We start from the raw sequence: 24,833 nt of genomic DNA on the forward strand, positions 1-24,833 counted from the left end.
GAAACCCTGTCTCTACTAAAAATACAAAAATTAGCTGGGAATGGTGGCGGGTGCCTGTAATGCCAGCCACTCGGGAGGCTGAGGCAGGAGAATTGCTTGAGCCTAGGAGGCGGAGGTTGCAGTGAGCTGAGATTGCGCCACTGTACTCCAGCCTGGGCAACAGAGTAAGACTCCATCTCAAAAAAAAGAAAAAAGAAAAGAAATGAAATCCAGTGTGTGTTCTGCATTGTCAGTACTTCTCAGCTTGGACTAGCTACATTTCAAATGCTCGGTAGACACAGAGCTCATGGCTACCACACTGGACTATGCAGGCCGTGCTGGGTGCTGGGCATACAGCAGGGAGCAAAGTATCTGCCTTTACCCAGTTGACATTCCAATGTGGGAGACAGATAATAAAGTAGGCCCAGTGTAGTGGTTCTTGCCTGCAATCCCAGCACTTTGGGAGGCTGAGATGGGTAGATCATTTGAAGTCAGGAGATTGAGACCATCCTGGTCAACACGGTGAACCCCTGTCTCTACTAAAAATAGAAAAATTAGCCAGGTGGTAGTGGCACATGCCTATAATCCCAGCTACTTGGGAGACTGAGGCAGGAGAATTGCTTGAGCCTGGAAGACAGAGGATGCAGTGAGCCGAAATTGCACCACTGCACCCCAGTCTGGGTGAGAGAGTGAGACCCTGTCTCAGAAAAAAAAAAAAAAAAACGAAGCAAGCAGGCTGGGTATGGTGGCTCACACCTGCAATCGCAGCACTTTGGGAAGCCCAGGTGAGAGGAGTGCTTGAGGCCAGGAGTTCAAGACCATCCCGGGCAATGTAGTGAGACCCCCCATCTCTACCAAAAATGAAAAATTCATTTTTTGAATTTTTCCCTGGGCATCGCTGCCTGTAGTCCCAGTTCCTCAGGAGGCTGAACCTGGGAGGTCAAGGCTGCAGTGAGCTGTGTATGTCTGCACCACTATACGCGAGCCCAGGTGACAGAGGCAGACCCTATCTGAAAGAAAAAAAAAGATAATTTTGGAGAGTGATATGTGTTAATAATACACCAGTGTTATGATAGAGACTGGGAAGCTGCTTTAGATTGCCTGAGTAGTCAGGAAAGCCTTTGGGTGGTTGAGACCCCAAAAAGGAGGCATTACCTATGGGAAAATCACTACTTGTTATCAATTATCTATTGTCACAATGCTGTATAGCAAAACACTCTAAAATTCAGAGGCTTAACATAATAACTGGCTATTATTATTCATGAGTCTACAGGTCATCAGGACAGTTCTACCAGGTGAGCTCACATATTCATCTTTGGGTGGCTGCAGGTCAGGTGGGTGGCCATGCTGCTCCTTGGCTGGGCTTACATGTTTGGGATCTCCTGGCTGTTCAGGGTCAGGGAATACTTCAACTCTTTTCCATGTGGCTTCTCATCTTCCATCAAACTAGCCCAGGCCTGTTCTCATGGCAGAGGCAGGGAACCCAAAGAGAATGTGGAAGCATTCAAGATGTCTTAAGGCTCAGGCTCAGGACTTTATCACTTCTGTCATTTTCTTTTGGCCAAGGTGAGTTAAAATCCAGCTGTGATTCTGGGAGGAGCTATTAAATCACATTGCAAACGGTGCAGCTACAAGAAGGAGTGGAAAATTTAGGCAATTTTTGCAATTATTCTCCCATATTACTTTAAAAGCTTTCAATTCTATCAGGAAGCGATAGCAATTCTAAACTTGTACCGTATGTACCCAATAAAATAGCCTCAAAATGCAAAAAGAAAAATAGAACTACGGGGTAAATGAATAAGAATACTTTTTTTTGGCTGGTCGTTTTGGCTCATGCCTGTAATCCAAGCACTTTGGAGGCCAAGGCAGGCGGATCACCTGAGGTTGGGAGTTCAAGACCAGCCCAACCAACAGGGTAAAACCCTGTCTTTAAAAAAAAAAGAATACATTTTTTTTCTTTGAGATGGAGTTTTGCTCTTGTTGCCCAGGCTGGTGTGCAGTGGTGCGATCTCAGCTCACTGCAACCTCTGCCTCCTAGTTCAAGCGATTCTCTGGCCTCAGCCTCCAGAGTAGCTGGGATCACAGGCATGTGCCACCATGCCCAGCTAATTTTTTGTATTTTTAGTAGAGACAGAGTTTCACTATGTTGGCCAGGCTGGTCTCGAAGTCCTGACCTCAGGTGATCCACCCACCTTAGCCTCCGAAAGCACTGGGATTACAGGTGTGAGCCACTTCACCTGGTTAAGATTACTTTATAGTCAGAGGTTTTCATTGTTTTCCAATCATAGGTCAAGCAGACAAAAAATATTAAAGATATAGAAGAGTTACATACAATTTATTATTTATTATTTTTGAGATGGAGTTTTGCTCTTGTTGCCCAGGCTGGAGTGCAATAGTGTGGTCTCAGCTCACTGCAACCTCCACCTCCCAGATACAAGTGATCCTCCTGCCTCAGCCTCCCAAGCAGCTGGAATTACAGGTGCCTCCCACCCACCTAGCTCATTTTTTTATTTTGAGTAGAAACGGGGTTACACCATGTTGACCAGGCTGTTCTCAAACTCCTGACCTAAGGTGATCCACCTGCTTTAGCCTCCCAAAGTGCTGGGATTACAGGTGTGAGCTGAACACAATTTAAAGCTTGAATTTATTCAGGTGTTCAGTCAACAAATATTTATAGCACACTTTCTGTATGTGAGGCACTACTCTAGGTGTGCTGGGCATATAAAGTGAACAAAAGTCAACCATCGTCATCCTTATGGAGTTGATATCCTTCTGAAAGGAAAGAGATAATATACAAATTCGTAGCCAAACAAATGCAATGACTATGTTATGGAGAAAAGCAGCAGCAGGGAAAGGAGATACAGGGTGCTGGATGGCCTTAAATAGCATGGCCAGGGAAGACACTACTGAGAAAGAGACACTTGAGCAAAGACCTGAAAGCATGGAGGGACTGAGTCATGTGTGTCTTCTGAGGACTAGCAGAGGGAACAGTAAGTACGAAGAGGGCCCGCGGGCAGGAGCTGGTTTGGCATATTCTAGTAATAGACAGGCTTGGCAAGGCGGCTAGGGATAGAAGTACTCAGGGGCTAGATCATGCAGGGCCTTTTTGCCATAAGAATTTTGGATTTTAGTCTTAGTGACAGGAGGACCCTTGAGGATTTTTGATAGGGGATTGTCATACAGTATTAGGGGTAAGGATCCTGGGAAGAAAAGGGCTGTTTCCAGGACATGGGTTAGGAAGCCACACTTCTTTGAGGTTTCTGGTACCAATCTTGTCAGGCAATGTGCTCCTAGAGAATTTCCTTTGCTTTGTGTGTCATCTACCTAGACAGCAGCGTATTCCCCAAAGGATGTCACTATCTCCAAAGAACACATTCCAATTATCCTGGGAAATAAGATAATTGGGATTATGAGAGTACTCATTTTCTCAATTCTCAGAATGAAAACCTATCCAGACAAGAACAAAAGGTAACTCCAGAAGGCACACCCTTCCGCATTGTGAAAACCCAGTCAACACTTTATTTGAGCTACCAGGTTATGTGAAACTCTTGATAGTTTTGTCACTTTCCTTTCAAGATATAGGCAGGGGCAGGGGCTCATGCCTGTAATCCCAGCAACTTGGGAGGCCAAGGAGGGTGGATGGCTTGAACCCAGGAGTTCAAGACAAGCCTGGGCAACATGGTGAAAACCTCTAACAAAAATACAAAAATTAGCCGGGCAATGGTAGCACAGACATGTAGTCCCAGCTGCTTGAGAGGCTGAGGTGAAAGGATGGCTTGAGCCCTGGAGGTGGAAGTTGCAGTGACTAGAGCTGGTACTACTGCACTCCAGCCTGGGCAACGCAGTGAGACTCTGTCTCAAAAAATAAAAGTATAAATATATATATATATACATATATATGTGTATAAATATATATACATAAAAAGGTATATATATTTATATAAATATATATGTGTATAAACATATACACATATATATGTGTATAAACATATACACATATATATGTGTATAAACATATACACATATATACATAAATATATACATAAAAAGGTGTGTATATATATATATATACACTGTGTGTATGTGTGTGTATATATATATATATATATATATATATATGTATACTTTTTTTTTTGAGACAGAGTATCACTGCGTTGCCCAGGCTGGAGTGCAGTAGCACACATATATGTACATGTGTGTATATATATATGTATATAATTTTATATGAAAGACGGAAATAAATGGGTGCCTTTATTCAACAAATATTTATTGAGCACGTACTCTATGCCAGGCACTCTTCTAGGTGCTAGGGTTGCAGCAAGGTTTGTCTTGTTTTCACAAGACAGGCAGAGATCCCTGCCCTTAACAACATGTAAGATAAACATGCAAAACACCTGATGTTAGATGGAGAGATAAATCCCCTGAAGGAAAGTAAAGCAGGGACAGTGACATTTAGGAGTGATGATATTACAACAATTTAAAATAAGTTGGTCAGGGGAGATTCACTGAAAAGTCCTATTTAAGTGAAAACTTAAAGGAGGTGAGGAATTGAAGCAGGCTGGTATCTCGGGAAGTTGTGGGCAAAGGGAATAGGAAATGCAAAGGCCCTAAGATGGGGAAACAGCAAAGAGTCAGGTGTAGGCAGAGCAGAAAGTAGGAGCTGCATGAGTGAAAGGCAGGGCCCGGCCCACATCTTGTAGAGCTTTATAACACAACCACAACAATATCCAAGCGTGCAATTTAACGCCTTTTTTTTTTTTTTTTTTGAGACGGAGTTTCGCTCTTGTTACCCAGGCTGGAGTGCAATGGCCTGATCTCGGCTCACCGCAACCTCCGCCTCCTGGGTTCAGGCAATTCTCCTCCCTCAGCCTCCTGAGTAGCTGGGATTACAGGCACGTGCCACTATGCCCAGCTAATTTTTTGTATTTTTAGTAGAGACGGGGTTTCACCATGTTGACCAGGATGGTCTCCATCTTTTGATCTCGTGATCCACCTGCCTCGGCCTCCCAAAGTGCTGGGATTACAGGCTTGAGCCACCGCACCTGGCCTGCAATTTAACATTTTATTCAACATTCTATGGCAAAGAAAAATTGACTGCTACCAAAATGGTAGTTTCTGACCTTCAGGTTCCCTATGTAGAATTCTGTAAGTTGTAATACACTTTACTAAACATAATCAGAAAAAGACTAACAAATTCTGTTTAGTAACTCCAATTCTGACAGTTCTCATGTCTGGGCTAGAATAAGGGTATCACAATGGCAGAACAGATGTTTTCTTTTTTTTTAATTGAGGTGGAGTCTTGCTCTGTCGCCAGGCTGGAGTGCAGTATCGCGATCTTGGCTCACTGCAACCTCCACCTCCTGGGTTCAAGCAATTCTCCTGCCTCAGCCTCCCAAGTAGCTGGGACTACAGGCAGGCACCACCACACCTGGCTAATTTTTTGTACTGTTAGTAGAGACAGGGTTTCACCATGTTGGCCAAGGTGATCTTGATCTCTTGACCTCGTGATCTGCCTGCCTTGGCCTCCCAAAGTGCTGGGATTACAGGTGTGAGCCACCGCGCCCGGCCAGTGTTTTCTATTTTCTTTGTAGGATTTTCTTTTTTCAGAGGAAAGTACAGGTATGGGCCCGCTCAAGTGGAGCTCCAGGCAGTAGGGAGTTCTGCCCTCAAGCAGGCAGCACACAGGAGGGCAGAAGCCCCTCCTAAGGGTATGACAAACTTGGCTCCAATTCATGATTTCAGTTTCTGACACAAATACAGCATTTAGTGAAGGGAATAAATCAGGTATCTGAGAGCTTGCACAGAGGTTTTCTAGCAAAACAAAAAGCACCTATAGGCTACTTGATGTTAGTGTGAAGAAGATTCTCAAGAAGACAACCATTCTACTGATTGAGGGGGGCCAGGTGGGTGGGCAGAGGGCAGAGCCTGAGTTGAGAGAACTAGGAAAACAAAAACAGTACAACAAAAAACTGCTCAGCCATGTAACATCCACACTGGAGTCCTGTTTGCTCATTCTGGTGTGGAACTCAGGGCCCCCGTAAGGGAATGAGATGACTTTAGGACATTTGCCTGCCTCAGTGGAAGCAGGGGAGGTAAAGGTTTAAGGTGGCGGTACAGACTGTAGGGCTCAGAGTCTGAACTCCCTCGAGGAGGGGACCGAGAGGTCTCTTTAGTATGAGGCACACAAGAGTACAGAGCCCAGAAGAGCTCTGCTTAATATTCATATACCAAGCTTCCGCAGACTAAATACACACACGCGCACACACACACACACACACACACACACTAAGCTTCCACAGACTAAATACACACAAAATAAGCTTTCATAGACTAAATACACACACACACACAAATAAGCTTCCACAAACTAAACACACACACACACACACACACAGTTTACTTCTCAAATCATGTACCACTTTCTACCAGATTCAAGAACATTCACAAGTACTAGTGGGTAAACAACTGTTAAGAAAAAGCTTGACTCCCTCATTAGTTATAATATACAAGTCTCCCCATTTTCTTACCTGTAAGATAGGGTAACAGGCTGGGAAGCAGACAAGGCCCCTGATCAGCCTAGCATCTTACCTGATAAGTACAAGGTTCTTAATCATCTTCCTTCCTCTCCCTCGTCCTAACAAAAAATATTAGGTTGCTGTCACATGCTATGGGTATACTTTAATTCAGTGCTTGTCAAACTTTAATGTGCAGTGCGATCAGCTGGGGGAATCCTGTTAAAATGCAGGTTCTGATTCAGTGGAGCTGGGGTGAAGACAGGAATTACGCATTCCTTACAGACTCCCAGGTTATGCTACACTGCTGGCTGGGGATCATTCTTTGACTGGCAAGAATTTAACACTAAATTCCATTACTTAACACAACCACCACACAAAAGCCCTCAAAAGGCATCACACAGTGTAGACAATGAGCCCTTCCACTTCAGCTTCTTGCAGCTACTGACCCTGCCAAGTGTCCCGCACTAGAGAGGTCAAGCATAATGGACACATCCTTTGGTCTTCGGAGGTTCACAACACCCTCCTACAGGAAGATCTTGGCAATTGTCTCCTCACCTCTTCTGGCTTTTTGATCTTACCTTTTGCCTCTGATGATAATTACCCTTTAATTAGCACCCGCCACCTTGTCATCTAAATAATTATGGTAAGTGCAACCTGCACCTCTGCCAGAGATATTTAAACAAAATGATAAAAACAAGTTCCTAAACTGCCAATTAAAGAAAAGAGACAAAACTGACCCAAATAAAAGTCATGTGGATTCCACCCACAGTGGAAAACATGACTTGTTATTCATATAAACTGCAGAAGAAGTTGATTTATTTTGAAACAAGAAAAATACGGATTCAGTATTTGGGAAATTGGAAATGTCAGAATATAAATTCTGCAAACAGTCAGGTAGGCAAAACAATCCAACCACACTAAAATCCATCTTAAATTCCTACTGGGAAAGGTTGCAGGGTCTCTGAACTACTTTTCCTCTATTTGGAGTTTCCCCGATTATACCGGAGGGAGCTGGATAACTTCTGGGTGCAAATCATCCATTTGTGGAAGGGCGGGCTTTTCACTGAACGCAATTAATTTTCCAATTTCCCAGGTGGGTCTCCATTAACCGTCTAACAAACACCAAGGCTGTCCAAATGCGATGAATCATGCACCTCTCTTAGGGGGAACTGGTTGTGCTACTCTTTAGAACGCTGTTTTCCCATGGTAGCCTTAAAAAAAACTTCCCAATTTTCTGAATTAGGTAACACATTGAATGGGAAAAACCCTAAAAGGGTGTACAGCGAAAAATTAATACTCCTTCCTCCCGTCATCCACCACCTCCCTGTCCTCCCTAGAGGCAATCACTAGTTCACTTCTTTAAACTTTTTATTATGGAAAGTTTCAGATACACAAGTAGAGAGACTGTATGATGAGCGCATGTGTTCGCATCACTCAGAGTCAACAATGAAAAACGTCCTACCAGCTTGTTTATTCCTCTCCCCGTTTCCATAGGCGTATTTTACAGTTCTGACACCAGATCACTCTACCTGTCAACACATTAGGTTTAAAAAAAAAAAAAAAAGATTACCACATTACCGTTACCACACCCAGCAAGATTAATGATAATTGCTCAATACCATCCAATATTCTCGGGGCCACTTTTAATAGGCGAGGGATATACGCAGTTAAGAGTCGGAGGAAGGAGTGCAGGGCTGGAGGGGCGCGAAAAAGCGCGGGACGACGCTGCTCGCGCCCTCGGGTGTCCGGCGCCTCGCAGTCCCCGCCGTTGTCACCTGCGCCAGGCCAGAACCGGCCAGGCCAGATCGAGGGAGGCTCTGGACGACGCGCTCCCTGCCTCTCCGCTCCTGGGCGACGGCCCCTGCAGGCCCGGCACAGCTGCACAACCCGCGGTCCCCAGACACCGGCGGGTCCCCGGAGGGGAAGCGATTGATACAGCTGCCTGCACTGCGCCCCCGGCCCGGCCGCCTATCCCCGTGGCACCTGCGTCTCCTGGCGGGGCCAGGAGCTAGCATTGGGTCCAGAGCCCAGGAGGGCCAGGCCTGTCGCCCGCTCCAGCTCCCGCGCCAGCGCCTGGACCTCGGCTCTGCAACCTCGCGGACCTGGACTACAACTCCCGTCGGGCCCCGCGGCCGGGCCAATGGCGGGCTCCGGAGCATGCAGGGCGCAGCGCCTGCGCGGCGGTTTGAGTAAACGGCTGCGCGATTGGCTGCGGGGTCAGGCGGCCGCGCGGGGACTGGGGGAAGCGGAGTGACGGAACGAGCGAGCGGCTGTTGGAGGAAGGAGGTGGGGGCCGGGAGCGCAAGTGGCGTTGAGATGGTCAGGGCCCTGTTCAAACTCCAGCGCTGACCATTCACCGGCGGAAGCGGCGGCGGCCAAGCGGGGGCACGTAGCGGACTCCGGCACCAGCTCCGGCGGCGGCGGCCAGCGAGAGCTAGGCCCGGGCCCGGCGGGCGGTACTCGAGGCGGGGAGGGAAGTTGCGGGGCCGCCGCTCCTCCACCCCACCGGGCTTCCTACTTACCGAAAGCAGAGCCCCTCGCCTCTCGTCTCTCACCAGCCGGTCCTGCTCTCCCGCGCGGGGGTTTCGCGCCTGCCTGCGGGCCGCAGGGAGCGGGAGAGGCAGTGTCGGAGGCGGTCCGTAGCCAAAGCACCCGCCAGGCGCCGAGGGTAAGTGAGGTGTCGGGCGGCTGTCTAGGCCGGGAGGGCGCCGGGAGGGTGGGGGAGGCAGAGGCTGGGAGCGGGCGATGGAAGTCTCATTGCCTCGCCCACCTGGCCGCTGAGGAACTTGGGCAGGGGAACGACCTGAAGAACTCTTTTTTTCCACTTTTATTTTCCTTTTTCGGAGATCTTTTTCGGGCTACTGCAGATTGACTTAGCTCCCTAAACCCAGTCAACTGTGTTGATTTCAGCCCCGAGTCCTTTCTAGAGGTTTAATCCGCCCCTGGCTGCCACTGGCGCCTTGCACTGCCCTAGGGATTCGGTGGCAGAAGCTTCCGGGGCGTCGGAAGCGACCTCCCTTTCCTGGGCGGCGCGGGTGGGGAGGAGAAAAGTTGGTGAGTGTCCAGCCAGAGGGGGCCGCCGCGCCCACTACCGGCCGCTCCCAGGTGAGGATTTCTGGGTGGTAAGGTTTGTCCCGTCTTCTTTTCTTCCTTAATGGATGCCCCTAGAGCCTTTGGGGACCGGGAGGACGCTAGATTCGGATTGGAGTGAAGTGTAAATTTTTTTTTTTTTTTAAATCACAGCGCACTTCCCTCAAAATTCGACCTGATTTTGGGCTAGGGCAAAAGCCCAACGAGCGAAAAGACTTAGTCGTGAATCATTCTTTACTTTTTTTTTTTTTTTGGGGGGGTGGAGGAAGGCAGGAAGGAAGGGAATAAGGATGGTAGGGAGGAAGGAAGGGATGAAGGAAGGAAGGGAGAAAGCGGGGAGGGAGGGAGCGAGGGAGGGAGGGAAGGGAAGAAAGGAAATCAAGCAATGAAAGAGACATTGCTGACCTGGATCTAGAGGTTTACAAGTTGATTTCTTTTTTTTTTTGAGAGAAGGAAAGAAAAAAAAAGTAAAGGAGAGGAAGAAAGAGGAAGAGTAAATGGAAATATTGCTTTATTTTGAAAAAAATTGGGTATTAATAATGGCCAATCAATGTTTCATTTAAACTAATGGGTAGGTGTGATGTGGTATTGACAAGAATGTATATTTTGTGTATTTGAAGTGGAGAGCTCTATAAATATTAAGTTTACTTGTTCTGGATCTGAGTTCGAGTCCTTGATATCCTTATTAATTTTCTGTCTCATTGAATCTAAGTCTCCTATCTGGGTGTTAGGATCGTTAGCTCTTGTTGTTGCATTGATCCTTTTACCACTATATCTTTGTTGCTTTAAAATCTATTTTATCCGATACAAGAAATGCAACTCCTGCTTTTTATTTATTTATTATTTATTTTTGCTCTCCATTTGGTTGGTAAATCTTTCTCCATCCCTTTGTTTTGAGTCTTTGTGTATCCTTGCATGTGAAACAGGTCTGGATGTAACATGCCGTTGGGTTTTGGCTGTGTCTTTTGACTGGGAATTCAGTCAATTTAAATTTAGGGTTACTGCCATTTGATGTTGACTGGCTGTTTTATCCATTCGTTGGTGTAAATTCTTCTTTATGTTGGTGCTCTTTACTTTTTGGTGTATTTTTAGAAAGGCTAATACTGGTTGTTTCTTTCTGTGTGTAATGCTTCTTTCAGAAGCTCTTGTAAAGCAGGCCTGGTGGTAATAAAATCTCTGAGTTCTTGCTTGTTCATAAAAGATTTTATTTTTCCTTCAGTTGTGAAGCTTAGTTTGGCTGGATATGAAACTCTGGGCTGAAGGTTCTGTTCTTTGAGGATGTTGAATATTGGCCCCCACTCTCTTCTGGCCTGTAGAGTTTCTGCCGAGAGATCTGCTGTAAGTCTGATAGGCTTGCCTTTGTGGGTAATCTGACCTTTCTCTCTGGCTGCCCTTAGTATCCTCTCCTTCGTTTCAACCCTGGTGAATCTAACGATTATGTGCCTTGGGGTTGCTCTTCTTGAGGAATATCTTTGTGGTGTTCTCTGTATTACCCGGGGTTGAATGTTGACCTGCTTTGCTAGTTTAGGAAAATTTTCCTGAATAATATCCTGAAGGGTATTTTCCAGCTTGGATTCATTCTCTCCGTCGCATTCAGGTACACCTATCAAACGTAAACTTGGTCTTTTCACATAGTCCCACATTTCTTGGAGACTTTGCTCATTCCTTTTTATCCTTTTTTCTCTAATCTTTTCTTCACGTTTTATTTCATTAAGTTGGACTTTGACCTCTGATATCTCTTCTGCTTGAACAATTCGAGTGTTTAAACCTGTGCATACTTCTCGGAGTTCCTGTATTGTATTCTTCAGTTCCATTAATTCACTCATACTCCTCTCTAAGTTGTCTATTCTCAATAGGATTTCATCAAACCTTTTTTCAAAGTTCCTAGTTTCTTTACGTTGGGCTACAACATGTTCTTTTAACTCACCGAAGTTTGTTATTATCCATTCCTTGAGGAGTGATTCTGTCATCAGGAGGCGCTCCTTCTCCATCAAGCCTTGTTCCGTTGTTGATGTGGAACTGTGATCATCTTTAGAGGGAGAGGCGTTCTGACTTTGAGTATTCTCAGCTTTTATACGCTGGTTTCTTCCCGTCATTGTAAATTTATCCTCCTGTCGTCTTTGAAATTACCAACTTTCAGATTAGGTCTCTTGAGTGGACGTCCAGGTTGTTAGTTCCCAGGGCCAGAGCAGCGGCGTTAAAACTGATGGTGCTTTTCTGCCCAGGATTCTCCTGTCTGGCTTCCTTCTTGTGTCCGTAGTAGGCGACTCTGCCTTCCCGGGGCTCCAAACCTCGGTCAGAAGGGGAACCGGTCCCGTTTACTCTGCGCCGAGCGCTGCTGCGTCGAGGTGCCGGCGGAACCGCTGCGCCGACCACGAGAGTCACGCTGGCGACTCATGTGTTTCCACCACTGGGGGATCTTCTGCTCCTTGAGCGACCAGACTTTGTCTGAAAGTGTGGCGTCCTCTAGTTCTCCGCGCCTTCCCTGAGAGCTGCAATCCCGTGATGTTAGCGATCGGCCATCTTGGATCGTTCTCCCATTCTTTCCTTTTTAGTTAGGACAGTTTTTGGAGTTTAAAGGTTGAGCAAGATTGGTACTTGAAACACTTAAATTTTTACTTCAAAAACGTCTGCACACTTATTTTGGAATCTATAGTGCTTTAAGCTTAGATAATGCCGTTGCAACAGTGTGCTGACTTAAAGACATTTTATTGTGGGAAACGATAAAGGCAATCAGGTGGAGATATTATATAATGAACTCTTCTGTACCCATTTCTTGGATTCAGCAGCTACTATTAAATTTATTTCATCTATACACTTCTCATTCCTTAATGTTGGAAAATCGCTGATGTTATTTCATCTGTATTTCAGTATGTATTTGTAAAAGATGTAGTCTTTTAGCACAAAATTTCTATTATTTTTTGAGACAGAGTTTCACTCTTGTTGCCCAGGCTAGAGTGCAGCGGCGCCATCTGGGCTCACCGCAACCTCCACCTCCCAGGTTCAAGCGATTCTCCTGCCTCAGCCTCCCTAGTAGCTGGGATTGCAGGCATGCACCACCACACCCGGCTAATTTTGTGTTTTTAGTAGAGATGGGGTTTCTCCATGTTGTTCAGGCTGGTCTGGAACTCCCGACCTCAGGTGATCCTTCTGCTTTGGCCTCCCAGAGTGCTGGGATTACAGGGGTGAGCCACCGTGCCGGGCCATCACAAAATTATTTCTCATCACATAAAATAATTAAGTCCTTACTGTTGTGGTGTATTCATCTGCAGACTTTAAACTTGGTCAGGAGTGAATGCTTTGTGGTTCTAGAACCATTTTTATAATGAGTTTTTCTGATATTGGCATAAAGGAACTCAAGTCTAGGTTTTTGGTTTGGCCTTTGGTGTTTTTAGATGATTACCATGTAAGTGTATCCAAAGTATTCTAGTTAGCTTCCTTGGTGTATATGTAAGTACACTTACAGACCTGCAGGATCTCAGCTTTACGTTTTTTTTTTTTTTTTTAAAGAGATAGGGTTTCACCATGTTGGTCAGGAGGCTGGTCTCGAACTCCTAACCTTGTGATCTGCCCACCTTGGCCTCCCAAAGTGCTGGGATTACAGGCGTGAGCCACGGTGCCCAGCCCAGCTTTGCATTCTTAAAGGAATCAAGATAATTGACTTTTATTTTGTTGTCTGTGGTAGTTGTCCAGTATTCTGTTGTGTTTTAGGCTGTACTTAACAAGAAAGACAGTAAGACTTGTTAGTGTCAGAGCTGCAGTAGAAGATGAAATAGATCTCCTTCAGGAACACTGTTTTAACACAGATGTATGATGACTAAATTGTTTTGTCAAATAAAATTGGCTTCTCACAAAGGGGGGATGGGGCGGGGCACGGATCACTACTGATTTTATATAAAACTCAGACAGTGACTCATTATAAGTTGTAGAAATTTAAGTTAAGGGAAAATAAGTATAGGTCAAAACATTCAAAAGAATAGTTCAAATATTTCAATTCTTGTAGGTTTCAAATTAATGAAGATTTTTCAAGCCCTTAGGCCTTTGTTCAGTTTTTAAAGTTATATTCGATGTGTTGATGTTTGTACTGTAGAAAGGTCAAAGTGTATGAAACTGATAAGGATTAATAATGTTTAAAAAGTACTGTAATTTTTTTTAACGGGCACAGAACCAATGCAAGTACCTTGTTTTAAAAAGATGTTTGACTCTTGATTTACTGCCCTCAAGATTTTTTTTTTGTCCTGTGACGTAGCTAAATCAGGTGAATCAATTTGTCATTTATAAATTCAAGAGTGAAATAAAGGTTATATGTTTCTATTCCTGTATGAAACAGGGTAATATGCTGGAGCTCACAAGCTCCAGAAAATGTAACTCAGCAAATGAGCACAGCACTATCAGGACAAGGCAGATAGGATAAGGATAGTTTCTTTCCCTTAGAGAGCTGAACATCTAAGGAATATTTTTTTAAGTCACAGCCCAAATTACATTGCACCAACAAGCGTAATCTTTAAGATTGGGTTAAAAGCTGCAGATTGTAAAACATGAGAAAAAGCACCATTTTGGGGACCTTTTTTCTCATGAATTAGTGCTATGAAATTTCAAAATACTAAATTTAATAAATTATTGGATATTTCTGGGATCCTGAAAAAAATTAACATTCTGTGCTTAAGATTTTCTATTAGAGGTAATTACCCTATATGGGTTACTATATTAATATTATTATAGTTATTGGTGTGATCTCACTTCCCTGCAACCTCCATCTCCCAGCTTCAAGTAATTCTCCTGCCTCATCCTCCCAAGTAGCTGGGATCAAAAGCATGTGCTACCACTCCCAGCTAATTTTTTTTTTTTTAAGTTTTTTTTAGACTTGTCAGGCTAGAGTGCAGTGGCATAATCTTGGCTCACTGCAACCTCCATCTCTTGAGTTCAAGTGATTCTCCTGCCCCAGCCTCTCAAGTAGCTTGGATTACAGGAGCCTACCACTGCGTCCGGCTAATTTTTGTATTTTTAGTAGAGACAGGTTTTCACCACCTTGGCCAGGCTGGTTTCTAACTCCTGACCTCGTGATCCACCTGCCTCAGCCTCCCAAAGTGCTGGGATTACATGTGTGAGCAACCATGCCCAGCCAAATTTTTGTATTTTTAGTAGAGATGAGGTTTTACCATGCTGGCCAGGCTGGTCTCAAACTCCTGACCTCAAGTCATCTGCCCTCCTTGGCCTCCCAAAGTACTAGGATTACAGGTCTGAGTGTAATCTGTATAGAGCACGCAGCCTCTATACAGATTGTTATTATTTTTTTGAGATGGAGTCTCGCTGTGTCGCCAGGCTGGAGTGCAGTGGCATGATCTCGGCTCACTGCAACCTCTGCCTTCCGGGTTCAAGTGATTCTCCTGCCTCAGCCTCGTGAGTAGCTGGGACTACAGGTGTGCGCCACCACGCCCAGCTAATTTTGTTTTTTTTTTTTTTTTTTTTTTTTTTTTAGACAAAGTCTTTTTTTGTCACCAGGCACCAGGCTGGAGTGCAGTGGTGTGATCTCGGCTCACTGCAACCTCCATCTCCCAGGTTCAAGCAGTTCTCCTGCCTTAGTCGCCCAAGTAGCTGGAGTCACCACGCCCAGCTAATTTTTGTATTTTTTTAGTAGATACGGGGTTTCACCATGTTGGCCAGGCTGGGCTCGAACTCCTGACCTTTTGATGCGCCTGCCTCGGCCTCCCAAAGTGCTGGGATTACAGGCCTGAGCCACCGTGCCCAGCCTATATAGATCAAGGTATAAATGATGTTTATAAGAATAGTAAGTTGATTCATTTTTAACTTAAAAATACATTTTAAGTTAGCTTTGTGGATACCGTATTATGTTCGTTAATAATTAAGTTTTTTACTTCATAAAGCATAGGAATATACTCATCATAGAGGAAAATTGACATGGAAGCATTTAGAGTAATAAATCAGCCTTTCTTTATACCCCTTCCTCATATTTGTTTATTTAAAAGTCTGTATGGTGAGTGTGACAAAATTATGAGGGGGAAAATCCCTAGGTTTTTATTTTTGTATGCACCGTTTAACACTTGTTAAGTATTTGATGATTATATATATTTTTTTAATTTTTTTTTTCACAGAGAATATGAAACTGGTGTCAAAATGACATCCAGATTTGGGAAAACATACAGTAGGAAAGGTAGAAATGGCAGTTCAAAATTTGATGAAGTCTTTTCCAACAAACGGACCACCCTTAGCACAAAATGGGGAGAGACCACATTTAAGGCTAAATTAGGGCAGAAGAGGCCCAATTTCAAACCAGATATCCAAGAAATTCCAAAGAAACCTAAAGTGGAAGAAGAAAATACTGGAGATCCTTTTGGATTTGATAGTGATGATGAGTCTCTACCAGTTTCTTCAAAGAATTTAGCCCAGGGTAAGGGTTCTTATTCAGAATCCAGTGAAGCTGCTCAGCTGGAAGAAGTCACTTCAGTACTTGAAGCTAATAGCAAAATTAGTCATGTGGTGGTTGAAGACACTGTTGTATCTGATAAATGCTTCCCTTTGGAGGACACTTCGCTTGGGAAAGAAAAGAGCACTAACCGAATCATAGAAGATGATGCAAGCATAAGTAGCTGTAATAAATTAATAACTTCAGGTAAGTTTTGATTTTCTTTATTAGCCAAGAGAGATTTGTGCAAGCAATTTATTTAAATGATTTAAATTCTAAAATATATATTGTTCGGCTGCACGCAGTGGCTGCAGTGCTTTGGGAGGCCAAGGTGGGTGGATCATGAGGTCAGGAGTTTGAGACCAGCCTGACCAACATGGGGAAACCCCATCTTTCTTTTTTTTTTTGAGACAAAGTCTCACTCTGTCATCAGGCGCCAGGCTGTAGTGCAGTGGCATGATCTTGGCTCATTGCAACCTCCACCTCCCAGGTTCAAGCAGTTCTCCTGCCTCAGCCTCCTGAGTAGCTGGGACTACAGGCGTGTGCCACCACGCCGAGCTAATTTTTGTATTTTTTTAGTAGAGACGGGGTTTCACTGTGTTGGCCAGAATGGTCTCAATCTCTTGACCTCGTGATCCACCCATCTCAGCCTCCCAAAGTGCTGGGATTAAAGGCATGAGCCATCATGCCTGGCCAAACCCCATCTCTACTAAAAATACAAAAAATAGCTGGTCGTCGTAGTGCGCACCTATAATCCCAGCTACTCAGGAGGCTATGGCAGGAGAATCGCTTGAACCTGGGAGGTGGAGGTTGCAGTGAGCTGAGATTGTGCCACTGCACTCCAACCTGGCGCCTGCTGACAGAGCGTGAGTGATAGTGAGACTCTTTCTAAAAAAAAAAAGTATATATATATTGTGTTTTTTCCTGCACTTAGGATAAATGGGGACTAATGATAGTTTTGTAAAAGACATTTAACAACTAAAGAAACCAGTTAGAGGTTGGAATATTTAATAAAACAACTTGGATATTAATGTTTAAAGACTGTTAACTTGGTGTACATATTGGGAACAGCAGTAAGTTTCTAACCCCAATTCCAGTAAGAAATATCTCTTTTTGTTGTGTTAGGATCACAAAGTATCTCATTTCTATTATTATGGAGGATTTGGATGGTTATTGATGATGAGAATGAGATGAATATTCAAAATGAGGATTAGTTAAGAATAGTAGACTCTCTTCCAAAACTAGTTCAGAAAGATTAAGGAGGTATTGAGTGTAGACGTTAAAGAATTGAACTTGATTCCAAATTGAAATTAGTTTGGCGGCAGCAGCAATTTGTATTGATAAATTTTAAACCACAAAACTGATTTTAAATTGCTAATTTGTAAAAATAGCATCTAGTATTCTCTCCTAAAACAAAATATTTTGTTCGTTCTGTCCTACTCCTGTAAAGGATTTGAGACTTAAGTGAAAAGTGCAATTAACTAAAAGACTGAAGAGCTAATATTGAGGGTGTTAGGGAAGAGGTGGGGGAGAGAAGTGGGAGCACTCTATCAGCTGTAGGACAAGGGTGGCATTATAATGAAATTGAAAAGAAACCTTAGTTCTTGACTTCTTGGCAAAGTTTAGCAATAATAAAAGGTTATAAGAATCTCAAAGTTTGAAAGGAAGTAAACAGAAACACAAAACTTTACTGAATTTTTAAGGGGAATTTGTCCATTGAAGGTTTAATGTAAGCACGTCAAACAGTACAGTGTGCTGGGCCTTGCATAGTTTTAATGCTGAGCATTTTTTCACTCTTTTTCTCACTCTTGGATGAGATGGTGAGCCAGCTGTTACTGTCATTCTCTTGATCCTCAGGGTTAATTCTAATTTGGCTGTTCCTACTGCTTTGTCTACATTTCTCCTTAGGCATTGTTCACAAGTTTAGGTTAAATTTGCATTAAAAAGCAGCAAAAAGGGCCAGGTGTCTGTAATGCCAGAATTTTGGGAGGCCAAGTGAATCACCTGAGTTTAGGAGTTCAAGACCAGCCTGGCCAACCTGGTGAAACCCCATCTCTACTAAAAATACAAAAAATTAGTTGGGCGTGGTGGTGGGCTCCTGTAATCCCAGCTACTGGGGAGGCTGAGGCAGGAGAATCACTGGAACCTAGGAGGCATAGGTTGCAAAGAGCCGAGGTTGTGCCACTGCACTCAGTTGTGCAGCAGAGCAAGATGTCACCAAAAAAAAGAAAAAAAGCAGCCCAGCATAAAAACTTTCCAGGTCAGCTCCTAAAAATGTATTAAAAATCATCTTTTTTTTTTTTTTGAGATGGAGTCTTGCTCTGTTGCCCAGGCTGGAGTGCAGTGGCACAATCTCAGCTAATTGCAAACTCCGCCTTTCGGGTTCAAGTGATTCTCCTGCCTCAGCCTCCCCAGTAGCTGGAGTTACAGGCACCCACCATCATGCCTGGCTAATTTCTGTATTTTGTAGATACCGTATTATAAGTTGGTTAATAATTAAGTTTTTTACTTCATAAAGTGTAGAGACAGGTTTTTTTTTTTTGTTTTTTTTTTGTGAGACAGTTTTGCTCTTATTTCCCAGGCTGGAGTGCAATGGGACAATCTCGGCTCACTTTAACCTCTGCCTCCTGGGTTCAAGTGATTCTCCTGCCTCAGCTTCCTGAGTAGCTGGGATTGCAGGCATGTGCCACTGCCTGACTTAATATTGTACTTTTTTTTTTTTTGAGATGGAGTTTTGCTCTTGATACCCAGGCTGGAGTGCAATGGCGCGATCTTGGCTCACCGCAACCTCCGCCTCCTGGGTTCAAGCAATTCTCCTGCCTCAGCCTCCTGAATAGCTGGGACTACAGGCACACAACACTATGCCCAGCTAATCTTTGTATTTTTAGTAGAGACGGTGTTTCACCTTGCTGACCAGGATGGTCTCGATCTCTTGAGCTTGTGATCCACTCGCCTCGGCCTCCCAAAGTGCTGGGATTATAGGCATGAGCCACTGCGTCTAGCCAATATTGTACTTTTAGTAGAGATGGGGTTTCTCCATGTTGGTCAGGCTGGTCTTGAACTCATAACCTCAGGTGATCCACCTGCCTCGGCCTCCCAGAGTACTGGGATTACAGGAGTGAGCCATCGCACCTGGCCCATCAAACTTTTTTGAATGAAAGTGAATTTTAACTCAGGTCTCATACCTGAAGCTCAAAGAGGTTAAGTGTCTAAGGTCAGATAATGGCAGAATTGGAATGAGATTCGTTTATTGTCAACATATTATTGAGCACCTAATGTTTATCAAACCCCACCGTAATAGGCACTGCAAATGGTATTCTGCTTGTGTTTGTTGTTTCTACTGACGTTTCTTGCTGTTTTCAGATAATCTACAGTGTTGTGGGGTGGGTGGGCTGGAGGAAGTAAGATGAAGCTGTGCAGGTGGTGAAAATGCTCAAGGTTGACTCCAGCTTCCTTAAGTGTGTGGTCTTTTGAGGAATGGGGCATCATTGGCAGGCAGGGTCGCTGATGTCAGAGTGTATTAATAAAGATGAATGTTTAGGTGAGGGGGAAAAGGAATGTGAAAGTTAATCATGTAAGTAATTGTTAATGTAGCCTTGCTGACAGTATATCTTTGTGTTCATTCTGTTGGAAGTTTGGAAGTTGGCAGCTAAGTGGGATAATTGCTTCCCAGTCTATGTAGCTAAATTAGAGTTCCAATGCTGATAGAACTACTGACTCTTGAGTACAAACTCCATTTAAATTGGTTTGAGAGGAGAAAATACATACTAAAATACAGGTAAATAGATGTTCAAGAACATCTTGTTTTTCTTCCATCCTCCTTCACAAAGGCTCTCTTGGTGGTCAGGCAATGGTGTAGCACTATGAATATTTCTCTTTTTTTCTCCTCTCCCTTGGCCATCTAGAGTTGCAGCAACCTTGGCAGCTCCCTGTAGGATAAGAAGTGAACTTTGAGGGAGTACATTTAATTTTCATGGTAGTCTTATGCTGTCTCTAATGTGTGCAAGTTAGTTGTTCCTATAAACCATTTATAAGTTTGTATGTTTGTAAGTTGGTTTTAGTTGTGGGGATGCTTTTGTACTTTGTGACGTTTCCTTTGTCTCTCCCCTCTAAACATTGGTCATTTTCCTTGTGCCTAGACTGTTTTCTTGCATTATGTTGTCCATTTTCATTGCCTTTACTCTCACTCAGGAAGCCTTGTAATTTTAGTAGAAATTTAGAAACCCAAACCTAAATTTTTGATAAAAGAGGTCTTTGTAAATCTCAAGTGGTTCCTAACCTTTTTTGCATTAGGGTCCCTTCTGAGAATAATAAAGTTTTAAACTCTTTCTCCATGCAAGTACTCATGTACCTACTTAGGTCTCAGAAATCTTAGCAGTCTTTTGCAGGTCATGTTTAGGCATTTTATTTAAGAACTGGTTGCAAATTTTAACAACTTGTTCAAAGTGCACCGGTAAAGTTTCACCATATCCTTCCAGTGGAGTGTTGAGTGTCCCTGCTCATTCATACTATTTTTTGCTGTACAATTGTATCACATCAGTGAAAAGGGCTTATCCAGGCTCAGGAATATTGTATCATCTGTCCTGGCATTATGTTTTTAAGTATCTTTCTCTATAGGGGAATATGTGGTTGATTTTTTTTTTTTTTTTGACACTTAAAATTCTTTAAGTACTTTTATAATGGATAGTACTTTTTTTTTTTTGAGACGGAATTTCGCTGTTGTTACCCAGACTGGAATGCAATGGCACAATCTCGGCTTACCACAACCTCTGCCTCCTGGGTTCAAGCAATTCTCCTGCCTCAGCCTCCCGAGTAGCTGGGACTACAGGCGCACACCACCATGCCCAGCTAATTTTTGTATTTTTAGTAGAGACGGTGTTTCACCTTGTTGACCAGGATGGTCTCGATCTCTTGACCTCGTGATCCACCCGCCTTGGCCTCCCAAAGTGCTGAGATTAAGGCTTGAGCCACCATGCCTGGCAATGGATAGTACTTTTAAAAATTGTGTTTCACTCGAAGAGGAAACTCAGGTTGAGTAGTTCACTATAAAACATACAATGGGCCGGGCGCGGTGGCTCAAGCCTGTAATCCCAGCACTTTGGGAGGCCGAGGCGGGTGGATCACGAGGTCAAGAGATCGAGACCATCCTGGTCAACATGGTGAGACCCCGTCTCTACTAAAAATACAAAAAATTAGCTGGGCATGGTGGCACGTGCCTGTAATCCCAGTTACTCAGGAGGCTGAGGCAGGAGAATTGCCTGAACCCAGGAGGAGGAGGTTGCGGTGAGCCGAGATCACGCTATTGCACTCTAACCTGGGTAACAAGAGTGAAACTCTGTCTCAAAACAAAACAAAACAAAAACATACAATGGCCGGGCATGGTGGCTCACGCCTGTAATCCCAGCACTTTGGGAGGCTGAGGTGGGCCGATCACTTGAGGTTGGGAGTTTGAGACCAGCCTGGCCAACATAGTGAAACCCCATCTCTACTAAAAATATAAAAAATTAGCTGGAAAGGCCGGGCACGATGGCTCAAGCCTGTAATCCCAGCACTTTGGGAGGCCGAGGCAGGTGGATCACAAGGTCAAGAGACCGAGACCATCCTGGTCAACATGGTGAAACCCCGTCTCTACTAAAAATACAAAAATTAGCTGGGCGTGGTGGCGCGTGCCTGTAGTCCCAGCTACTTGGGAGGCTGAGGCAGGAGAATTGTCTGAACCCAGGAGGCGGAGGTTGCAGTGAGCCGAGATCGCACCATTGTACTCCAGCCTGGGTAACAAGAGTGAAACTTCCTCTCAAAAACAAACAAAAAAAAATTAGCTGGAAATTGCCTGAACCTGGAAGGTGGAGGTTGCAGTGAGTCAAGATTGTGTCCCTGCACTCCCGCCTGGGCAATAAAGCGAGACTCTATCTCAAAAAACAAAACAAAACATAGTGGTTCCCATTTTCTAGACAGATAGATGCTTGGAACCAGAAACAAGATTAGAAACAGAATAGATACTGCAGGGAAGGGTTGAGTTGCTAAAATGTCCTATTCCTTAATTTAAATAAGAAGAAAATGTTTATTATGAAACTTTCAGGCACACAAAAATAGAAGAGTAAAAAAAACCCTCATGTCTCGAATGTCCACATCCAATACTTGTTAGTATCTGGCAAATCTTGTTTCATCTGTTTTTTTTTTAATTTTATTTTTATTTATTTATTTTTTTGGGGGGGGGAGGAAGGCAGGAAGGAAGGGAATAAGGATGGTAGGGAGGAAGGAAGGGATGAAGGAAGGAAGAGAGGAAGTGGGGAGGGAGGGAGGGAGGGTGGGAAGGGAAGAAAGGAAATCAAGCAATGAAAGAGACATTGCCGACCTGGATCTAGAGGTTTACAAGTTGATTTCTTTTTTTTTGAGAGAAGGAAAGAAAAAAAAAAATAAGTAAAGGAGAGGAAGAAAGAGGGAGAGTAAATGGAAATATTGCTTTATTTTGAAAAAAATTGGGTATTAATAATGGCCAATCAATGTTTCATTTAAACTAATGGGTAGGTGTGATGTGGTATTGACAAGAATGTATATTTTGTGTATTTGAAGTGGAGAGCTCTATAAATATTTATTAAGTTTACTTGTTCTGGATCTGAGTTCGAGTCCTTGATATCCTTATTAATTTTCTGTCTCATTGAATCTAAGTCTCCTATCTGGGTGTTAGGATCGTTAGCTCTTGTTGTTGCATTGATCCTTTTACCACTATATCTTTGTTGCTTTAAAATCTATTTTATCCGATACAAGAAATGCAACTCCTGCTTTTTATTTATTTATTATTTATTTTTGCTCTCCATTTGGTTGGTAAATCTTTCTCCATCCCTTTGTTTTGAGTCTTTGTGTATCCTTGCATGTGAAACAGGTCTGGATGTAACATGCCGTTGGGTTTTGGCTGTGTCTTTTGACTGGGAATTCAGTCAATTTAAATTTAGGGTTACTGCCATTTGATGTTGACTGGCTGTTTTATCCATTCGTTGGTGTAAATTCTTCTTTATGTTGGTGCTCTTTACTTTTTGGTGTATTTTTAGAAAGGCTAATACTGGTTGTTTCTTTCTGTGTGTAATGCTTCTTTCAGAAGCTCTTGTAAAGCAGGCCTGGTGGTAATAAAATCTCTGAGTTCTTGCTTGTTCATAAAAGATTTTATTTTTCCTTCAGTTGTGAAGCTTAGTTTGGCTGGATATGAAACTCTGGGCTGAAGGTTCTGTTCTTTGAGGATGTTGAATATTGGCCCCCACTCTCTTCTGGCCTGTAGAGTTTCTGCCGAGAGATCTGCTGTAAGTCTGATAGGCTTGCCTTTGTGGGTAATCTGACCTTTCTCTCTGGCTGCCCTTAGTATCCTCTCCTTCGTTTCAACCCTGGTGAATCTAACGATTATGTGCCTTGGGGTTGCTCTTCTTGAGGAATATCTTTGTGGTGTTCTCTGTATTACCCGGGGTTGAATGTTGACCTGCTTTGCTAGTTTAGGAAAATTTTCCTGAATAATATCCTGAAGGGTATTTTCCAGCTTGGATTCATTCTCTCCGTCGCATTCAGGTACACCTATCAAACGTAAACTTGGTCTTTTCACATAGTCCCACATTTCTTGGAGACTTTGCTCATTCCTTTTTATCCTTTTTTCTCTAATCTTTTCTTCACGTTTTATTTCATTAAGTTGGACTTTGACCTCTGATACCCTTCTTCTGCTTGAACAATTCGAGTGTTTAAACCTGTGCATACTTCTCGGAGTTCCTGTATTGTATTCTTCAGTTCCATTAATTCACTCATACTCCTCTCTAAGTTGTCTATTCTCAATAGGATTTCATCAGACCTTTTTTCAAAGTTCCTAGTTTCTTTACGTTGGGCTACAACATGTTCTTTTAACTCACCGAAGTTTGTTATTATCCATTCCTTGAGGAGGGATTCTGTCATCAGGAGGCGTTCGTTCTCCATCAAGCCTTGTTCCATTGTTGATGTGGAACTGTGATCATCTTTAGAGGGAGAGGCGTTCTGACTTTGAGTATTCTCAGCTTTTATACGCTGGTTTCTTCCCGTCATTGTAAATTTATCCTCCTGTCGTCTTTGAAATTACCAACTTTCAGATTAGGTCTCTTGAGTGGACGTCCAGGTTGTTAGTTCCCAGGGCCAGAGCAGCGGCGTTAAAACTGATGGTGCTTTTCTGCCCAGGATTCTCCTGTCTGGCTTCCTTCTTGTGTCCGTAGTAGGCGAGTCTGCCTTCCCGGGGCTCCAAACCTCAGTCAGAAGGGGAACTGGTCCCGTTTACTCTGCGCCGAGCGCTGCTGCGTCGAAGTGCCGGCGGAACCGCTGCGCCGACCATGAGAGTCGCGCTGGCGACTCGTGTGTTTCCACCACTGGGGGATCTTCTGCTCCGTGGGCGACCAGACTTTGTCTGAAAGTGTGGCGTCCTCTAGTTCTCCGCGCCTTCCCTGAGAGCTGCAATCCCGGGATGTTAGCGATCGGCCATCTTGGATCGTTTCCTTCATCTGTTTTGCACGCTACTCTCCACTTCCCCTCCTTTACCTCCTGGATTTTAAAGCTAATTTAGGATTTATGTTTCTATCTGCAAATGCTTCTGTATCTAATCTTTAATTTTGAAAACAGAAATTTCTGATTGCAATTGCTGTTAAAGCCAGTGAGTTATCAGCCAGGTGTGCCAATTAAAAATAAACGTTAGCAGGAGCTAGAGGTTCACCCTTCTAAGAGATCTCCAGGTATTCCTTAATGGTTTGAATCAGTGTTGTCTATTAGAGGTAAAAGAAGGCTTCTCTTGCCTTTTATGCGAGGCTACTTCTTTGTGCTGTCTTCTA

At 43.7% G+C, this 24,833-nt stretch overlaps 1 protein-coding gene across 1 annotated transcript in view; it reads left to right on the forward strand.

Annotated features, from left to right (window-relative positions):
• The first annotated feature begins 8,766 nt into the window (after positions 1 to 8,766).
• LOC128929348 (wings apart-like protein homolog) overlaps positions 8,767 to 24,833 on the forward strand; it is a 63,709-nt gene continuing 47,642 nt past the window's right edge. Inside the window, 2 exon segments of the mRNA XM_078346627.1 lie at positions 8,767 to 9,162; positions 15,698 to 16,215. Of these exon segments, the coding sequence (XP_078202753.1) occupies positions 15,720 to 16,215 (496 nt within the window). The 5' untranslated portion in view covers positions 8,767 to 9,162; positions 15,698 to 15,719.

The sequence above is a fragment of the Callithrix jacchus genome, chromosome 12 (genome assembly GCF_049354715.1).
Source record: "Callithrix jacchus isolate 240 chromosome 12, calJac240_pri, whole genome shotgun sequence".
NCBI lineage: Eukaryota > Metazoa > Chordata > Mammalia > Primates > Cebidae > Callithrix > Callithrix jacchus.